The 20,357-nt window shown below is 55.5% G+C and overlaps 2 protein-coding genes across 2 annotated transcripts in view; both read right to left on the bottom strand.

The window, feature by feature from the left end:
* ZSWIM5 (zinc finger SWIM-type containing 5) overlaps window positions 1-6,714 on the bottom strand; it is a 97,918-nt gene extending 91,204 nt beyond the window's left edge. Inside the window, exon 1 of the mRNA XM_082053877.1 lies at window positions 6,033-6,714. Coding sequence (XP_081910003.1) covers window positions 6,033-6,699 — 667 coding nt within the window. The 5' untranslated portion in view covers window positions 6,700-6,714. The remainder of the gene's footprint in view (window positions 1-6,032) is intronic.
* Window positions 6,715-16,893: 10,179 nt separating this feature from the next.
* On the bottom strand, window positions 16,894-19,266 carry LOC309440346 (selenoprotein Pb-like). The gene is given in 5 exon segments (XM_082053864.1): window positions 16,894-17,623; window positions 17,625-17,834; window positions 18,461-18,596; window positions 18,730-18,942; window positions 19,049-19,266. Coding segments are annotated over 5 exon segments (804 nt in total). The 5' UTR covers window positions 19,258-19,266; the 3' UTR covers window positions 16,894-17,587.
* Between the last annotated feature and the right edge of the window lie 1,091 nt (window positions 19,267-20,357).

Raw genomic sequence — 20,357 nt, 5'->3', positions numbered from 1 at the left:
TCGAAATAAAGCCAAAATAAAACCCTGCTAAACAAAGACAGGAGAGAACCCCAGCACCATCCTTCCCAGGTCCCCAGCAAACCTTACCACAGCCCAACCAGCAAAAGCAAGCAGGACCAGGACCTTACGCAGGGTCTGCTCCTCAGAGCATGGCCAGAGGAACAGAAACCAAAGCCTTGCCCCCCGAAACAAACACCTCCAGAAGAATACTCTCCCGCTTTAAGCACAAAGCATTGTCATACAGCAACAAGCCTTGGTGTCTCACTGAAAATCAGAGCTCAGCTGCCTTGAGAAGGCGAAGAGCTGCTGCTTTTCGCAAAATTCCCGCATAGCTCCTCACCTGCACAACCCACTCCAGCCTCAAGGGAAAACTCACACGCTACTAAACACAAACCGACTGTGCCACCTAAATGCAAAACCCCCACAAATCAAGCATGAGCACAATGTTGGCCATGCTGTTCAGCCACCCTGCACTAACCCCAAACAGGAGCAGGTCTCCTGCTGGGAAAGGGGAGCAGGATGTAACCCCAAAGGCACCAAAGACTGAGCGCCTGCCCCATGGTCCATCTCTAAGGCCAGGCTCACGCATACACCAAGGAAATACACAAACCCATGAACTCTCTCTTCCAGCCTCATGCTACCAAGATTGCTTTTTCTAATATATATATATTTCCAAATAAAATTAAAAGCTGACACACCACAAGATATGATTGACAGCCGAATGTGACTTTACAGAGCTATTGGACAGACGAGCTCATTTAAGTTTTCCAAAACTCCTATCTGAGGTTAGAGGGACTAATCATAAAGCATCTAACATCAAAGAGAGCATCGAATAACAGCAAAGCACATTCCCTCGCACAAAGCTCCAGAAACAAAGCACGCAGACACATGTGGTTTATGTTACTGCCGTTTTAGCACGGTTAAATATTTCCTAAAGATTCCCTCTAGATGTGGGCAACATTAAGATCTGCTGTAAATGGCTCAGGTTGGAAGCAGAGAACGCCAGTGTCTCACCTGGGCTAAGCTTCCTAAGGGCACAAGCAAGCCCAGAACAAACTCCTAGTGCCCAGGACTTGTCACACTTCCTGAAAGACACTTCAAACCTACTTATTCTTGAAGCCAAAACTCAATATTTAATTTCTTATGCTTTATTCTTCAGGTCTCCAGCCTCTTTAAGCATCACTTTGCCTCAAGCAATTAACCACCCAGTTAAAAAGACATCCCAGCTTCAGAAGGTCTGTTTATACTCTTTAAGAAAAAGACTCAAAGGCTAATAAATAAATCTGCTAAAAAAATAAAGTTATAATTCCAGCTGTCAAAGTTTTCCCAGCACGACCAGCAAGAAACTCTGGTGGTTTCCATCACCTCCAACCCCAGTTTCTGTAATACAGTCCAGAACATGCTCAAGAAATATCTCACCTATGAGAGTGCAGCAATAAACAGTTTTAATGCCTAATAATCCTTCCTTTTAACTATATACGTTCAGAAAAAAATAATTAGAAATGTAAAGGGCTTAATGTATATTTAAAATGTTCAACAGTTTCCATCATGATAGGGCTAATGAACCTCCGCCAGCCCCGTTTATGTGGTTTAAAGTATTTTAATATTCGTGGCAGGATAAAGTAATCTACCCCTAAAGAAAAATAGAGTGAAAATTAATTAGCAAATTGGAAACATGTTGTACAACAACAACCCCACCCAAAACTAAGAGGATACAGGAAACGTAAACTCCTTTGGCAGCGCCCTGACATGGGACACCAGGGTTCAACATGAAAAAACATACGTCTCATGACCTGTGGTGTTCCTTCCAAACCTGCTCCCACTGGATACAGCCTCAAACCCAGACCCAGGAGGTGACTGATCTTTACACAAAACAAAAGCAGCCACAACCAGCCCCGGAGAGGCCCATCAAAGTGTTTTCCCCAAAATAAACAGCTCTATAATGCAGCGCAGCATCTAGAGTTTTAAAACCAACTGGATACAAATTCAGCCTCTGCCCCGCACCACGTCACAGGGGAACGCTCACCTAAAAGGGAGCGCTTTTCAGAAGCAAAAGAAAGTTAAAAACCTAAAAGTAGTTTTAGGAAAAAAAATACTTTCTACCACATTAAAGAGCACAGGAACCCATCAGTATTTTTACCTCTGAAGCTGCATTTCAACAGGCATCATAAACACACACCAACAGGAGCCGAAAAACACAGCGTAACAAAAAGCTTCCAAATCACAACTCCTCCAATTAAAGCGCCAAAGGCATTTACAGGTATTATTTACAGGTATCAGGTCTAGCTTAACCTCTGCCCAGGCGCAAGGCTGCTGGAGCAGGGTCAGAAAATCCCCCGCCCTGGACATCCAGCTTAACCATGGGACGGTCCCCAGGCCTGCCTGCGAAGCATCAGATAAAATAGTCCAGATTAATTGCAGGCTTGAAAAAAACAGGCTCCCTGCAAGTGTTTACAAAGCCAGCGCATTTTAAATCCCTGCTTCATTGTTACTCTAACAGCAAAAGTAAATTCTGCCTATGTACTTATGGCTGGACCGCATACCTCCCCATCAGGGCACAAAGGCTTATCTGTGGGTAAGGAGCCACAGGCTGCACACACCGTATAGGTTCCTAAGTGGTTGGTTACAACACAAAGAACACCACAAAGCTCGATGCTTTGGGGGGGGAAAGGGAGAATTCCCACCTAAAATTGCCATGGACACTTGCCCACCCATCGACAGCCGCGACAACTCAAGGGCAAACCATATTATACCGCGCTGGGGAGCGAAGGCGAGAAACATGGATTTGTTCTGCCGGATCACAGCCTACTGTCAAAATCCACCAAAGGTCTTTTCTCTCTCCAAAAACCCAAGAGATAATGGTGTAAAAACTTCTGTTCATAAATATTTATGCGAGTGAACTTGTTAAAAATTAACCGCCGTCATTAAAGGTTTTGTATCCTTTAGGATTCCCGGCATGCAGTGCAGTTGCATGCTTTATATTAAGCCTGGCATTTCTGCATTCCTTTCCTGCATGCTTTTGTCATTTGTCTAAAAATTAAAAGAAAAAAAAAACCCACACACCACACACACACAAAGACAGGATCTGTACACATAATAATAAAGCAGTTTTTAAGAAGACAAAGATGCCTGTGTTCAACATCCAAGATCTTTCTTTGAGCAGAAAAAAAAAAAAAAAAAATCAATTTAATGACTCCAGTGAGATCAGGGTTTAAGCCTCATTTAAGTTTTACTAAGCATGAAGGAATTATTGGTTGATAATGTGGCATATATGGGGTTTTTTGACTTGCCCGCTGTATAAAAAGCTGGGGAGCTCAAGAGCTGAAGCCTGAAGCACTTTGTCCCCACGAGTACAACCCTCACCCTTCCACACCACCTTCTATCTCCAGAAGGCCATTCCTCTTGGATTTTGGCTTTCAGTTTTTCAAAGAGATTTTTCCAACCACAGGGAGAAGGAATTTTACATCTGTACGACTCTTATTTTCTCGCAGGTCTGACTCAGAGACACGGCTGCACCAACATCTGATCTTTATTAACAGTAAATCTCAACTGTGCAAACTTCAGGTCACGGCGCCGGGAGCTGGCGGTGTCCTTTAAAGAGATCTTTAGAGGGGAACAGCAGATTAGATTTAGTGCCGGTGAGCATCAACTAAGCCAGGGTTGGGGGTTGAGTTTTTTCCATTTAAGCCAACAACAAAGTGCCCATCGCAGCCACAAAGCGTTGGTGCCGCCAGTGGCGGGAGCTCTTCCACCTCACCTTCCAGCAGCATCCGCAGGATGGATGTGGAAAGTTGGCGGAGGACATCTCAGCTATGCCTCCCGTCCGCCCCGGATAAACACGCAGCCCTTCACAGCCTTTTGTTTGACGTAAATCTTCCTCCTCTGGCTCAGCGCTGCGAGGGGCTGCTGTGACAGGGCTGCTCCGGGGACAGACACAGAGGTGTCTGACCCCACATCACCCACCCGCAGAGGAGCCACACTACAGCCGAGACCCAAACCCCCCGCCCCGAAGGCAAACTCCCAGGGCGAGCATCCCGCACACCCCTTCTGAGCTGCAGAAACGCGATAAATCACCCGCCGACTTTGCGGCGAGCGCTTCCAGAACATGCTGCTTCATCTAAAAAGCTGGCGGTTCGGAGGACAATGGGTGTGAGCTCCGATTTCAAAGCTGGGGAGATGGTTTAGACTCGTCAGGGGATACGAAACGCAAGAGCCGCGACCATCCTCCCCGTCCTCCGTCTCGCCCAAAGCAGCAGCGGGAAGCGCAGGGAGCGCGTGATGCTGGATGCCAGCGCTGGACGTCGCTTTGGGATGGGACCGCTCTGCGCATCCCGCACGCCCCCAGCCCCAGCGCTCACCCAGATCCTTCACAGCTCATCAGAGCCACATCTCAGAGATAAATAAATTAACAAAACTCATTAAAGAATAAAATTCCTTTGTACAGAACCAGCCCTGGTTTTAGGCAACCGGTGCCTCCGTCTCCCACTCCCACACCAGCTGCCCACTGCATCCACACCTCAGTGGGCAGGTCAGTGAAGCACTGCCCACAGTAAGCTATTATTTCCCCCCTCCTCCTAATTTTAAAGTTCCTGCGGAGCTACTCCCTCTCCTTCTAAAAAAAATATTTGGTTTTAAGTTTCAAAGTATTTTAAACAGACTTAAAATAATTAATCATCTTAACGCAGCCCTTAGAAAACATTAATTCACCCCCCAAAAAAAAGGGTATAATCGTATGCTCAGAAAAAAAACCTTTTGTGCTTCAGGAATTTTCACTGCGTATCCTCAGAGGTGGAAGGAGAATTCTTCTGCTGTCTCCTATTTTCATGTCTCAAATGGAAAATGTTTTGATAAGGCTCTTCTGAATGTAAACTGTACCAAATGGGATTTTTTTTTAAAGCTGTTTCTTCCCCAAAAGGAAGGAGGGCTCTTTAAATAAACACGGCTGAACTCACCCTTTCTTACAACAAAAACCACCCTCCCTTCACTCATTCACGCCATAGCCTGGCACAAAATGAATTTACATTTTGCATTTGCAAAACAAATTCCAGCCTAATGTCATTTTAATGGCAACGCGCATTTCAATCACTTCCAATAACAACCAGGAGCGGATTATTTTATGTAAAACACCACAATTTGTGTCTCTTTAAATATATACAGATACAAGGTGGCTTTTGGATGGGGACAAGTACTGGAAGGATAGGGGAAGAGGAACAACATTTCCTCTCCGCCAGTGCACACAAAAGCCACCTGTCCATGGAGAGAAAACACGATGCCATTATTCCCACCACCATTCCCACGGCCCCTTCATCACCAAACAGGAGGGAGAAGGCCGCGCATCCGTCCCCAAAAAGCGCATCGCACCGGGCTGCCGGTGGTACCCGCCAGCCCACCCAACTTGTCACCCCAAACCTTCCCTTCATTTTCCACCCACCAGTCCCACTAAGGGAGCCCACGCAGGGGGCAGGGAAGGGAAAAGCAGAGAGTAGATGCCCCTTCATAGCTTTCCCTAGGGGGGAAGAGACCCTGTTGGAGAAGACAAAGGCAAACGCTCAGAGCTGCTGGAGGGATGCATTATGTTTATAAACCCGTCTCCCGGTGGAAGGGCCAGGACACCCGTGGGAGCGTGGGTGTGGGTGCTCAGGGGTGAGAGGGACTCACACTGCGGGGCGGGGGGGTGAAGTGGGGGAGGCCGGCAGGGCTGCGTGCTCTCCATACAAATCCCCGACGGGCGCTTCAGGGGCGGGCTGGCTTTATTTTCCCACTCGGGCTGGAGGGACCCACGCTGCGGGCTGCTGCCCGTGACAACTGGGCACACACACCTCACCGAAGCAGGGGGGCACCCCCAGCCCGCCCACCCCCCAAACCCACAGCCAGCATCTTCCCAGAGGGACACAAGGCGATCCTTGCCCCCGGGGCAGGATTTTCCTGTCAAACCACAACCGCGCCAGACAAAAGGCTGAAGTGTTCGGAGCGGATGGGGCGGGGAGGGGGGGACGACACAGAAGCCCCCGGGGCCCCGTCGCGGCACTCACCGACTTGCAGCACGTTGTCCACCGCGCCGGTCTCCAGCAGGCGGATGCCGCGGCGGAAGGGCAGCCCCTCGCCCTGCGGCGCGGCGGGGGCGGCGGCGGGGGCGGCGGGCTGCGGCGGGCCGGCGGCGGGGCTCTCCTCGCCGGCTGGGGCGGGGGCAGCGGCGGCGGGTCCCCCCGCGGCGGCGCTGGCGGGGGATGCGGCGGCGGCGCGGCCGGGCTGGAAGCTGGAGTACATGCAGATCTGCCGCTCGCTGCGGGGGAAGCTCCAGTAGACGATGCGGCGCTGGACGGGCTCGGGGATGCGCTGGAAGCGGCCCTCCACCCGCTCGAAGGCCCAGCTCCCCGCCACCCGCTTGGCCGCCGCGTCCAGCAGCGACTCGGGCTGCAGCAGGCTGCCCGCCCCGCCGCCGCCACCCGGCCCCGCGGCCGCCGGCCCCGCCGCCCCCGCCGTCCCTGCCGCCGCCGCGGGGCAGCAGCCGGGCAGCGCCGGAGGGGCCCCGCTGGCTCCCGCGCCCGGCCCCGCGCCGGCCCCCGCGGCGCCGGAACGGGGGTGAGCGGCCCCGGTGCCCCCCGCCGGGCAGGCCCGGGAGCACAAGCGCTTGGGGCCCGGGGCGCCGGCGGGCAGCGGCGGGCGGAGCAGCTCCTCTCCTTCTCCTCCCTCCGCCATGGCTGCGACCGACTGAGCCGGGCGAGGGGAGGAGAGTCGGGGAGGAGGAGAGGCGGGGGGGGGGACCGGGGGTGGAGACTGGAGGGGGTGGTCCCGCCGGCCGGGAGCCGGCCCCTGCCGGGGCGGGACGCTCCGCTGCCCCCTGCCCGCCCCCGGCGGCCGCCGGACCCCTGCTCCGACCGGCACCTGCCGGGGCGCCGGGGGCCGGCTCCGCGGGGCGGGGAAGGGGTGTCCCCGGGTCACCGCCCCGCTGCCCTCCGGGCTGTGTCTCCAGGCGGGGGTGGCGGACACGGACACGGGGGACGCTGTGTCCCCGTGCCCGGAGGACGCGGAGGGGGAAAGCCCCGCGGCTGCCGGTCCCCACGGCGCTGGAGGGCGAGGGAGTGCCGCGGCAGCCGAGTGCCAGGAGCTTGTGCTGAGTCAGAGACAGCGAAGGGACACGGCAGAGCTGGACATGGCACCGCTGCCCCGGAGACGGCCGGCGGGACCCCGGCCCCTGCTGCAAGTCTGGGACCCGCGGCACCCGGCCTCAACGCCCAGTCTAACCCACAAACCTAACACACGGTCTGACCCACAAATCACCTTCGGATTTACGCCAGGTAGCACAGCCCTCAGTGGGCATCAGGGTTTGCTTTTCCTTTTAAAGCTCTGTAGTGAAGATGCTCAGCCCACACGTCACTGCAGCATCCTTGGGAGCAGAGAGAATACCTGGTCTGTTGTCACACTTGGCCTTTGGCAGAGGAGAGGAAGAAATGCAAGCAGTGCTGACTGCCAGGCAGCTCTGCTCTGCTCTTAGCTGGGGTTGCATTAAAGTGAGGTCCTTGAGCACATATTGCCTGAGTCAGCACCCCAAAATCCAGGGAGCCGACTCCTCACCAGCCTCTGCTTCAGTGAAGGGTGATGGCAGCGCCCCTGGGACCAGCACAGCGTGGGGCTGATGGAGAGAGCTCTGCTGCCCTGCCAGGGCTGGGCACTTTGCTGCCATGCCCAGCAGGACACTGTCCCGGGATTTTCCCCAGAAATATATTCCCATTCTTTTGTCCTGCCTAATTTCAAGTGACAAACCTCTGAGGAAGAGCAGAGCTCACTGATCTCAGAATTCGGGTTTCTTACTCTGTTTTTCTCAGTGCTTTGAGAATTTAAACCCAATTCCTTCCTATCTGCAGTCCAGTCACATCTAGAGCACTACTGGTTACTCCCTTGTTGCAGAGATCTCCTATTTACTCTTACTGACAGAGCAGGAGTACATTTCCTGGAATAACAGGGTGATGCAATTAGGGAACAGGAAATAGTTATGCACTTTTGCTATACCATGAGGTACCTCCAAGCCTAAGGTCTCCTTCTCAGGACCCGAAGGGAAGGAATCAGATCTCAGGCAGGTAATGAGAGCAGGCAGACCTACTGCAATGATAGATCTCCATTTTAGAGCATAAGCCACATGCTAATCAATGAAGGTCAGGAAGAGGTTTTCCTTGAAGGCTGAGGTGTTCCTTGCTGCTGCTGGTCTTGTTCAAGACAATCAGCACTAACCGGTGGCAGGACTTGGCCACCCTGTCACCGCAGCACCTACACACAGATTTGTTTATGTTTTCCCCAGCAATCACATCCCCGTTTCTTTAACCCCAAAGGGTATTTTGCTCTCCGTAAGGGATGGTTGCAACACGGAGCACTTGCAAGCACAGCATTTTGCCCATCACCCCTGCTTGCTGCGACAGGACCTGGCGGGATGAGAAGGGCTTTGTCCAGCCCTGGCCCTCCCTGTGCACAGAGGGACCTCAAGGGTCCGTCCCAACGCACCCTCCTGCCCCACGGTAGAGCACACCTTCCTGGCAGAGACCAGTCCAGCAGCATCTTGAGCTCTGATGATGATGGAGGCTGCAGGCTCTGGTGTTACAGCAGCCCAACTGCCCAGGAGTTTCTGCTGGCACCTGCCTGCACCCACCGGCTCTGCTCAGGCAGGGACACAGCACCTCAGCTTGCCTGGTCCCTCTGTCACCAGTCTCTGCAGAGCTCACCTAGTGACAACCTTGAGTGTCCTTACTTACATTGTCCCCAGACGGTGCCAATAAAGAGGATTTTAGACTTCAGCTTGAGCAGGGATGTTATTCATTCCCAACAAGCTGACTTTTCATTGCATAAAACATATAATCCAGACTCAAATCAAAGCAAGGTCGGTGTAGTGGCTGGCCAGCCTGTCTCCGGGGGTTTAGCATGTTATTTCAAAGACAAATCAATCTATTTTTCTTCTCCCTCTTCATCTGAACATTTGTTGCTCCCTGTTTCTCCCTGTCCCTTTCATTACCGCCTTGAATTTCACAAGGGGGGAGCACTCCTCCTCCCAGAGAACGCGGACAGACCTCTTCTCCCCAGGGAAGGATGTGAAATGTCAGCCTCCCGCCCAGCCCCTGATGCTGCTCATTCAGAGCCTGGAACCAGGTGCATCAATAATTCACCTCACGCTTTCCTGAGCCCGGCCATTTGCTGAGCTTCTACCACTGGCAGCCCTGGTTCCCCTCCTGGCTTAGAGGCTGTTTGGTTGGGATCTGTCCGCGTTCGGACCCACTGACTCCAGCCATTCTGGTCTGAGCACTGGTGTTATTCACAAAGGGCTGATTATTCATGCTGGCCCCAGAAAAGCATTTTCTTTTGAGTCCTTGGCTAGAAAATTTACTGGCCAAAAGGGCTGGAGCCTGCACAGCTCTACGCTGCAGATAGACAGCAGTGCGATACAATATTGTGGGAAATTCTTTGGGGGGCAGCTCAGCCAGCAGTCCAGCTGGTGCAGGTGCTGTAGGGGAAGAAATCTGTTTGCCTCTTGCTAGAAACTGAATTCAAGAGCTCCAACAAAGAAAGAGGAAAAGGACGTTGCTGAGATGTTCTCTGCAGGTTTCCTGGCACCTGTGCTTTGTTTTGTGGCAGACAGGGTAAGTGCGGGTAGGTGCTATGTCTCAGCCCAAGGGGATGCCACCTTCTTGGCTGCTCCCACCTGCACACCTTTGTGTAGCTGCTCTCCTCTCCCCACCATGCCCAAACCCCACAGCCAGCAGAAAGACCGCCCTTCCCTGGGCATCTTCTCCTCCCTTGGATGCTCTCATGCCTCTGACATTGCTTTGACCCTGAACCTGTGCCCTCACTAACACAGGTAACACTGACTGAGCCTTGCAGAGATGACAGCAGAGCTTTGCAAGACCCACTGACACCGAGGAAGACCTCTGATGACAGAGGAAGATACACAAGAGCAGCAGAAGCTTTATGGCAAATTAACCAGGTGACCACCAAGCTCCTGCTCTGGCCACCCAGAGGATTTGCTGCTCCAACACAGCCAAAGCCACGTCTATCAGAGCCAAGCTCCCGCTACAGCCACCAGCCCCAGGCACTCATTGGAAGTGTGGTGGTTTCTGCCTTTCCTGTGCTGCCGGTGCCGTCCAGAGCAGAGGCAGAAGGGAAAGGACACAGCGAGTGACACAGCCCGCAGCTCCCCTGCCTTAGTGCACTCAGAAGCAGAGGGATCCATTGCCTGGGATATTTATTCCCGTGGATCTGACATCCAGGAAGAGACAGAGAGCATTGCTTTATGAAATATCTGGCCTTGCAAGCAAGGGGAGACATACACTGGCTTGGCTGACTGTGGAGTTGAGCCCCATTTTTAGATTCTCCAGTGCATAGTAAGGTCTCCAACACTGTATAAGCTTGAGCTGGAGCTTTTTGCCATCAAGCTGTTCAAATCCCCCATGTACCCTCCACTAACTCATTAATGCTGAGTTATTGCTGTGCTCCTCTTTCAGCAGGGACTCTAAGAAAATTACTTTTCACTAGCCAGACAGTTTTTTATGAAACTTTCCCAAACTAACAATCTCAGAGACCTCCTTCAGCTGTAACTGCAATTGCCTGTGTACTCAAAAGAGAAATGCAGGGACAGAAGGTATCATCTCCCCGCTCCAAGCACGGGCTGAAATCAAAGCTCAGGTGCAGGACGGCTTCTCTCACCCCCACTTTGACATAGGAACAGCTCTGCTTGCCTGTATGTCCCTGTATCTGCTCAAGGATGTGCAAGTTTAAAGCAGTGGATGCTTAGGCTGCTGCAGCTTCCCTGCCCTTTGTCTACTGCCACGGGGAGCAGCAATCCCTGAGAAAAACCTCAGGCCATGTTTGCTCCAGGGTGCCTGCCCCCAGCACCGTGCCATGCCGTCCTCAGGGCACCCCCCGACACAACACCTGCCGTGCACCACGGGTGCGGGAGTTCGGACCTGGCAGGGCTGGGGGTCCTCAAGGACCCCGGCAGGAGGTTGGGGGGTGTGGGTGGGGGGAGCCGGCAACCCCGCTGTGGGAATGGGGTCTGTGGGAAGTTGGGAAGCTCCTTCATACAGCTGGAGAGGGGACACCCAGCAGCAGAGGGGCAGGAGGAACAAGGAGATGGTGTGGGGCAGCAGCAAGAAATGGATTAAAACGGAGCGAGGCGCTTGGGTACCAGGTGTCAGGATGGTATCGGGCAGACCCAGACTCCCCATCACACCCAACCAGAGGGTTACAGATGTCAGGAGCTGCTGTTCCCTCTCTCCCACACACCGTCACATCTCTGGCTTGCCAGGGCTGCCTTCCCACAGCCCCAGTAAGATTAGCAAAGTGCTGAGCCCCTGCCTTGCCGCAGGGATTTCTGCACCCTTCCAGCAAACGCATTTGCTGTGCAGGCCAGCAATTAAGCATGGAGCAGCTACGGAGAGAAGACCTTCGGCTTCCAGGAGAAACAGTTGTCTCTTCCCTCGCCAGCGCAGACTCTAAAAGCACAGAGCGCTCCAGAAAGTTGCTCAGCTCCACGCCACAGAGCGGCATCCATCCCGGCCAGCCTGGCTGCCACGGCGCTGAGCTCAGCAGAACCATTGCCCCCTCTCAGCCACTGAACCTCCCTCCTCTTAATTAGAGATGCTAAAATAACTGGGGAATCATTTTGCAGGCTACGAGAGCATGAATAAATGATGGCAAAGTGATGCGTAAACAACACATGCCCGTTAGCCTTTTGCATCAGGTCTGCCCCCACTTTGGAGATGCAAGCGGGTTGCAGGTCTGGGCAGTTGGGAAGCTGGAGTCAGGGCAGGGCTGGGGCTCATCCCTCATCCCTCTGTCACCCAGCACCCCAGTCCTCTTCCATGGGCAGAGAACCAATGGTAGGTTACACAATAACCCCTTTGCGCCCTTCCAGCCTTATACCCTCTGCATTTAACACACTTAGCAAATGGCAATTAAAATGCAGATAAGTCTGGGTGAGGAATGGTCTTCTAGGGAAGGAGGGAGAAATTAAACCAGTGGGAAACAACACACTGAGCCAACTTCACATTTTCAGGGAAAAAAAAAAGAAAAAGATCCGTAGTGGGGAGAAGACAACATACAGATTGTGCAAGCTTAGGAACAACAGAGAAGAGGCTGAAAGCTGGACAAATCTGGACTCAACAAGGAGCTACAAAATCTTAGCGATGGAGCATAATTAATGCTGGAACAAGAGAGCGGTGGAGCTCTGCCTGTCCCTATCACTGGCAATGGGTGCACAAGGCACAGCTGATTGGCTGGGAGGCTACAATGCCGCATGACTGATTGGCTGGGAGATTACAATGCCGCTTGGCTGATTGGCTGGGAGATTACAATGCCACGTGGATGATTGGCTGGGAGATTACAATGCTGCTCGGCTGATTGGCTGGGAAACTACAGTGCCACAGGGCTGATTGGTTGGTTGGCCACATCATTGGATGCTAATTGGCTGTGTGGCTTTATTACTGCGTGCTGATTGATTGGGTGTCTAGGGGAAAAAGGGAGAAAACAAGTAATGATAGATGTATAGTATTTCTCCTCATGCCTGGTGCTGCCGGTCTGTACAGCCACCGCTGTGCCAGCCCCACCGAGCAGCGGTCCCTCAGGTGCCACGGAGACCGTCACTGTCATCGCTGCCACGTCCCGGGCCAGGCCACGCTCAGCAGCAGGTGTCTGGAGCTGCAGTTCAGAACATGGACCATCTGGTCTGGGTCATTCCTCACCATCCGTTTCAATTCCAAAGCCATTTCCACAGGCACATCTGTGGTGGGGAGGGGAAAAAAAACCCACAAGGCTCCAGCCTGGGACCTCTTCCATAGTAAAACCCAATAAACGTCATTAACTCAGCTTGTCTTTTATGGCCTTAACAGGGCTCTTACAGGAGGAAGCTGCCCACCCGAGCTCAGGATCAGTGCCTTTTCAGTAGGTGTTAACAGTGCTCTCTCAAAGGCTGCTCCATGTGTTTGTCGTCTTCCTTCAGCTGCCTCACCAGGTCAGGAATAACCCCCATGATGGATGCTCACATACCTCAGCTCTCCGCAGCATGGAGATCCCACGTGGGGACCCACTTGTGAGGTTGGACCCCAGTGCTGCCCCGGCGTGGGTCGGTTGGGGTGCAGTAGGACGAGGAGAAGGTTGCCCCACACTGACCTTCCCTTTAACAGCCCACTCATCCCAGCTCTCCTCCACAAGAGGGTGTCCTCACACGTCGTTCCATGCGTAGGAGCCAGTAGCAGCTTTGGTAGAGGCACCAGCAGTCGTGGCACAAGCCTGTTCTTCTTGAAGCCATCCAACGCAACAGCAGGACATGGTGGCTCGGCGCTGTGCTGTGCTGTGACGCCTTGGGCGTCTGCTCCATGCTGCAAATCCACCTGTGTTGGGCTGGTGAGATGTGTCTCTCCTGGGGTGCTGATTGGGCTTTGCCTGTTCACACTGGGCTCCTTTCAACCCCCAGATCAAAACCATAAATAGCAGAAGCAAACTGTTCCCTCTGTGCTATCATCTGTTGATGGTGAGCAAAGGCAGGGGCTGGAAACAAGCAGCACAGAGAAATGGCCATTTTGTTCTTGCGTGGCAATGGCTGGACCATGCTGGGTGGACAGAGAGAGGAGGTGAAGGCAAGCACAGCTGTGCCATGGTGGCACTGGGAGCACCTGTGCTGGGGTGAGAGCCTTGATGTCCCATGGGGCTGGACCTCTGGATCTGCCTCCCCCTCTGGACCCACCAGGAAGGAGGGAAGGAGCTGGGATGGGTCCGCTGCAGGGCAGCAAATGGCTGGGAGAGACTTGGAGGCCTTTGGAGGGAGAAGTTATGGGGGAAGCAACAGGAGAGGCGAATATGTTGAGTGTACCTTCACCCAAAAGCCAGAGAGGTACCCCCACCCTCTGCCCCTGGGGACTGCTTTGGGTGACTCTGCTCTCCTCCTGCCAGCAGACCAAAGACAGGGAATGCCAAGCAACGGGTCTTTGAAAACCCAGGACTGGGGTCTGTCCTGCTGGTGGCCTCGTGCCCAGTCAGAGCTGGTGATGGAGATGGGGATGAATGAGGCCAATATCTAACGCGCCTCCGCAGCCCCATCTTCACCAGCCTCCAGCACTGGTGGCCATGCACTGGTACACGAGTCACTGGGGCTGGCTCATTTCTGTGGCTGTTGCTCTGCTCTGTCCCATCTTCTTGAGCAATGGTACAACAAGGTGAATCTGGACCTACCCACCAGGGACATCAGCAAGTTGGCCAAAACTGGGGACAAGCTCTGCAGCCCTCGTCCCCCAGCTCCTAACACATGATGGAGACACGTGAGTCCTGTCCCCAGGCAGCAGCATTCATCCTCATTCCATAGGAGCAAGAGGGGCCCGGCTGGGCTGGACTCAGGGGTCAGAAATGCAGCCGCCTGCTTGTATTTTGCCTAACAACAGTGATCTCTCTGTATATTTTCATTCTGTTTTCCTAGGCTCAGCTGCCTCCTCAATGAAATGTTTCCAAAGCAGGCTGGCTTGGCGGCACGCCAGCCCTGGCTGCCAGATGAATGGGCGGAGGAGGAGGGACCCATTCCTCTTCTTGACACAGCATCGCTGCACAAGAGGCCTCTGTTGACATTAGGACTGGCTGTTCCCCCTCTCCTGAAAGGTCCTGCTGGCCCCTGGCCGGAGCAGCACACAGGGCCAAGGCAGCAGGCTGCATGTGATGTGGGACGAGGGTCTGTCCTCCTCTGGGGTGGTGGCACAGCCACAGACACCAGGGTACCACGGTGCGGCACTGCCAGGACCCCGTGTCAGCCCCAGTTTCTTGCCTTGGACCCTCCCCTGCTGACCACCCCCCCAACAGCTGAGCATTCCTTGGGGCTCTCTGACTCCCCACATCACTCCCTGCAGCATCAGCAATGTAAAGAGCCCGTTACCTCCCCCAAAACACCTCTCTTCCACCCCACATGGAGCAAAGCTCTCCCTCAGCACCGCTGGAGTGCAGACACCCACACGGGTTTTGAAGACCACCAGGTCTCCAGCACCTTTCAGGGGCAAGGAATGCCATGGAGACCCCAAACACAGCACCCCCAAGCCCTTCAGGCCTTTGGACAGCTATACATGGAGCAGCATGAGCTTGATCCTGAACCCTGGCCGCTACTCAGACATGCAGGATTACACCCAAACGGTGTCACAGCTCTTTCACATGCCTCTGTTTCTCTGCCCAAAGCAAAATCCAAACCCAAGCCTTTAGGGCTGGAAATTCATCTGCTGGGAGGCAGTGGTGCAGCACGGGGCCACAGGGCTGCCCACCCAGCGCCAGACCTGATCCCTCTACCTGCCACTGCTAATCGTAGGTCTGGTTGTCAGCAAGGGAATGCACATCGGTGTATGCCCCACTCATCGCAATGTCACCTGCTTGCCAGGGACACCTTTAGAAGCTGTGCAAGGAAAGGTTGTAGAATTTGATGAAAGGGCTGAGGAAGCACCAGAAGGCAAAAGAAAGTGATAAAAGTCATCGGCATCCTTCTAGTCTGCACCTCTCACCCCTGGCATCTGCTGGCGGCCAGCTGCTGCAAGCTGAGGACCAGAGGCTGGGTCAGAGCAGCACCCAGCAGCACGCCTCGGGGACACAAACTGGTCCCAGCAGCCGTGGTGGGGACAGGGCTCTGCCTGGATCTGGTGGAAAAGAGGCCAACCGCACATCGATAAGATGAATTAGTTGTCTCAGCAGCACCAGCAAAATGAGCGAGAGGAGCGGAGCCCGTGAGGCCCGGCCTGCTTTGTTTCAATTACAGCAGCTGCCAGAAGAAAAAGATAACCTCAATATTGATGGCAGGAGCAGCAGACAGAGGTGCCCTTGTGGGCTGCTGGGAGCAGGTAGAGGAGGAAGGGGGAGAAGAAGGAGGGAGGAAGCAAGAAACATGGAGTAGGGGGAGGAGGGTCTCAACCAGCACCCTGTGGGAGAGCCTGGCTGGGTCCCCTGGGCTGGTAAGAAAGACCCACCTGATCCTATTGCCCTTATCCTCATGAGCAACAGCTGTTCTTCATCCTTGCTCTTACCCCACTTGCTGGCCACAGCATCATCCCACAGAGACAGGGAGGAGGAGTTCATCTTCCCAGGACTGGGGGCACAAATTCAGCTCAGAGCATCATCAGCAGGACATGTACCACAGCATGGCATCACATAACACTGAGCAGAAAAACCACCTCTTGCTCCCCACTCGGGCTGTAGGGCCCAGACAGAAGATGGAGAATTCAGGGGTGTGGGATGATGGATGGAGCTGGAGTGAAGGGCTACAGGGCTGAGACAGGCATGGGGGTGACCCGGGGTGCAGACAGGCATGACTGCCTGCCAGGGATGCAGAACCCAGCTGCCTGAGGGCTGCGTGGCCCCAGCACTGCGTGCGATGGAGACCAGGCTGGGCAATGGGGACAAGATGCCCAAGATGATCTTGAACTGCATGTGGGAACTTCAGCCCCACAACAGCAGCTCAGGGCAGGCACCCCAACATTACACCTACAACCTGGAGATCGGGGGGCTGAGCCAAACTTCCTCCTGGCAGCACAGGGTTAATGTCCTGCACCGGAAGGGGACTAAGCCCTGGGTTCACAGCTGGCAGGAGGTAACCAGAAGATATGAAGACATAAGGGTCTCTTTGGTCTTCAACCCATTCACCTCCAAGATCTCTGTGCCAGGGAATGCAAATCACCACCGGCACTTGCTTTGTGGGGTCCACAGGCAGCCCCAGGTCCCTCCCTGTGTCCAGAGAAAAGTCCAGGGCCAGCCCAGCGCTGAGCGAGCCCCCCACCCCCTCTGGGGAAGAGGCACCAGAGACCAGGCTGAGCAGGGGTCGCTTCACAGAGGTTTTATTTGAACTCCGGACCTCCGCATCACCCTCCCATCTTGCTTCTCCCCCAGGAGAGAGCCCAGGATCCTCACCCCTGTCCTCCCAGGGCTGTGGGCCTTGGATACAGCCTCCAGGTCTCCAAAAGGGGACAAGGCCACCATCTTGCGGCCACCCATCAGCACTGCACATACCCGTGTGCAAGGCCTGCAGGGTCCCCAGGGTGTGACAACTGTGGGGTACAGGGTTTGGACCATGGGGTGCTGCGACCTCCTACCACTGCTAATGCCCCCATCCCCTGGGATCACGTCCTGTGGGGCACACGCTGTTCCTCCCCTCGCTCCCCGGCCAGGACACCCAGGGGTGCCAGGACACCCCGGGGTCCCAGGACGGGCAGAGCACGCTGGCAATGCTGCTCCTGTCCCAGTTCTGGCCCCTCCACCCTGCGCTGCCGCTCCGTGCAGTGTCAGCCAGCAGTGACCGGGGACCTCCCGGTTTGCACAGCGGGCGTCATTGAGCGTGGAAAGGCAGGAGGCAGCGGCGGAAGGGTCAGAACCGAGCCCTGGGGCTGAAAAGGCAGCACCTTGGCGGGGTCTGAGGGGGATTTTCTTCCCTGGTCACAGCGTGGGAGTATGACCTGCATGGGTGATGCTGGAGGGGGTTGTTATGCCAACGCTGCTGGTGACCAGCAGCCCAAAGCAAGTCCTTTTGTGCCTCTGGGAAGTGAGTTGGCATGGTCTGCACACTACGGGGTTCTTCTGCAAGGCTGCCCAGCCTGGCTTAGTGCTCACTTCCCTCCTTCTGCTTCTGCCCCTTGGTGACGTGGCTGGCTGCGGGCTCCGTGGTGGCGACGAGCGTGGGCAGCAGGTTCATGGTCCCCACTCGGCTCTCTGTCTCTCTCGCTGCTGACCTTGTGGTGGTGGTGAGGATGGAGGGGGTTGTGCTGGTGGATGGGGGTCTCTGACTCCTTCCCCCCTTGTTCAAGAAGTGGGCTCAGGGTTACAGGGACCTCCATGGTAGCATTAGCCTGGGGAAAGCAACACAAGGCTGGTGCAGGATGTGAACATACAGAGCCCCACAGCGAGCCTGTGAGCACGCCTCTGAGCTGGGATGAAAGCAGAAAAGCTGTGTGGGTCAGAGCAAAGGCTCTCCAGCCCTAACCCAGGGAGGACAGGAGAGGCTGGAGCACATAGAGCACAAGCCTCTGTACATACATCCCTTGGCTCAAGCTGCCTGTGGTCCAGGGAGGGACTTTGCATTTAGTATTTTGGATTTAATTTTATGGATTTAATATTATGGATTTTTCTCTTAGGGCGTGACTAATCGCCTGCTGAGTCCAGAGCTTTGTCCTTGTCTTTGCTGTGAGCTTGCCACCTCTGGGTTCATTGCCTGCCCCTTTCATATCAGAACAGCCAGCAACATTAGTTAGCTTATCCAGACCTGGGCTCTGACCCCTTTAGTCCCCTTCTTCTCAACCTGAAAGCTCTAACCTATTTAACTGCTCTTCTTCCAAACCTTTCACCACCTTCCCTCTCAGCTGTGGCTGCCAGCCCAGAGCTCATTGCCAATGTGAAGATAAGGTTGTTTTTTCCCTGATGTGCAATGCCAGTGTAGAGAAGGGACCTGGCTCTGGAGAGCATCCCTGCTCCTTACCTCCTGGGTGGTGTTGGGGTAGAGGGAGCAGTTGCCGCAGAAGTCCTTGCTGTGGGTGAAGCGGATGGCTGACTCTACGTAGGGGAAGTGGAGGAAGCTGTAGGGCAGCTGGATGTGGAAAGCCAGGCGGCCGCACCTGCGGGGAGAAGCCACGTCCCAGCTCGAGGCAGGTCTGGGGTCACCCAGCCCAGCCATGGGGGGCTTTGGGAAGCCCACCAGACACTCCATAACCCCACAGAATAGCCTCAGCTGAGATGCGGGATGCTCACCGGTCATAGACAAGGAAGTCGTCCTGGTAACCCCCCAGGACCTGCCAGACGTCGGGTTCCTCTGGCTCCGGCTGGAAGACGGGGACCCCCGGGGGGGCCTGGCGCTTCAGCTCCCCGAACATGACACGGGAGAGTGGCGCCTTCTCATTGACAATCATGTAGCGGACGTCGGCCATGCCCTGCCGGGCCAGCCTCTCCCGCAGGCCCCCGAGGCTGTGGGGAAGGAGGTGCTGGGAGGGGGGTGCCCAGGTCGGGGGGACCGCCATGCTGACCCCCAGCGTGGCAGGGCTGGAGCTGGGGCAGGGGGAGCAGGGCTCACCTGCGGGCCTGCTGCAGGCAGAAGTGTCAGCTGGCCTTCAGCAGGGCCACCACCGTCACCTGCCCCACTGCCCCCACCATGGGGCTCGAGCCGTTGACGCTCCAGACTGGCGCCTCTTGGCAGAGCCGGCTGCTGTTGGCCACCCCCTCGGAGGCCGATGCCAGCCCCAGCCCCAGCCAGGCGGCCAGGGCCAGCACCCCCAGCCCCATCCTGGACACCCGGCCCTGGCAGGAGGAAACGTGGCATTAATTTCCACTCTACCCCAGAGCTCAACCCAACAAGAGCCTCCTAACCCCACTGCAACCCCAAATCGCTCCCCCAGATCCCCTTCTGGGGCAGACAAAGGCTGGTGGGCAGTTTCATACTGGTCCCAGCACAGCACTGGGAGCTGGGACACCCGTGCCAGGCGGGGTGAGGAAAGAGGGATGAGGTGGGAGGATGAGATGCACCCTCGACACTGGCTTTTGCCGGCACCTGCTGCCACCGCCAGGTGCCCCGGTCTCCCCCAGCGGCAAGGCACCCACTTATGTCTTGTGGGGGAAGGTCCCACTCCCCCTGTGGGAATTATCCACCTCCCTAACCCCAAAAGCCAGACCTAGGCATGGTCTGTCTTTGCCCCAGGGGTGGGCAGGGATGCAACCCCCATCATCCTGGCCAAGGACAGGGAGTCAGTGGGACAAGGATGGTTTCACCTTCAAGTCACCTTGAGAGTCCTTGATGCCCACAAAGCACTTGAGGGGTGCACAGAGCCTTTAACCCCCCTGCCCCTAATATCTGCCAGAGGCCCCTTCTCCCACAACCCCCTAACCCTGCCCACCCCAAGATACACCCTGTCCCTCCAGGATGCAGCACATTCAGTGGGCAGGGGGAGGACATGGGGCTGGGGGATGATCCTGGGAGCTGGGGAGGGAGCAGGGAGCTGCAGGGTCTGGTGAGGATGGATGTACCCCTAATCCCCCAGCCCGCTCCCCCGCGAGAATGAGCCCTCAATACCGCACTTCTCCTCACTGCTGTCCTCCGGCCAGACCTCGCTCCCAGCACCAGCAGCTCTTGGCAATGCCCCGCTGGCCCTGGTCTCCCTTTTATCTCCTGTCCACTCTCTCCGCCCCAGGGGGAGGAGAAGAACCCAGCTGGAGCAGCGGGGATTCCTCCCCAGCCACCACCGCCTGCCCTGGGGACAGCAACAAGGCAGGCACTGTCCTCCTCGGTGCCACGCAGCTTCAGGGTCCTGCTGCCGCAGCCCAGGCCAAGCCGTGCTGGGGCAAAGCCGTGCCTGGTGCTGGGCTGGCACAGGGGGTGCCAGGCGGTG

This window comes from Streptopelia decaocto, assembly GCF_964273445.1.
Source record: "Streptopelia decaocto genome assembly, chromosome: 5".
NCBI lineage: Eukaryota > Metazoa > Chordata > Aves > Columbiformes > Columbidae > Streptopelia > Streptopelia decaocto.
This window is presented reverse-complemented; position numbering and strand designations above follow the sequence as displayed.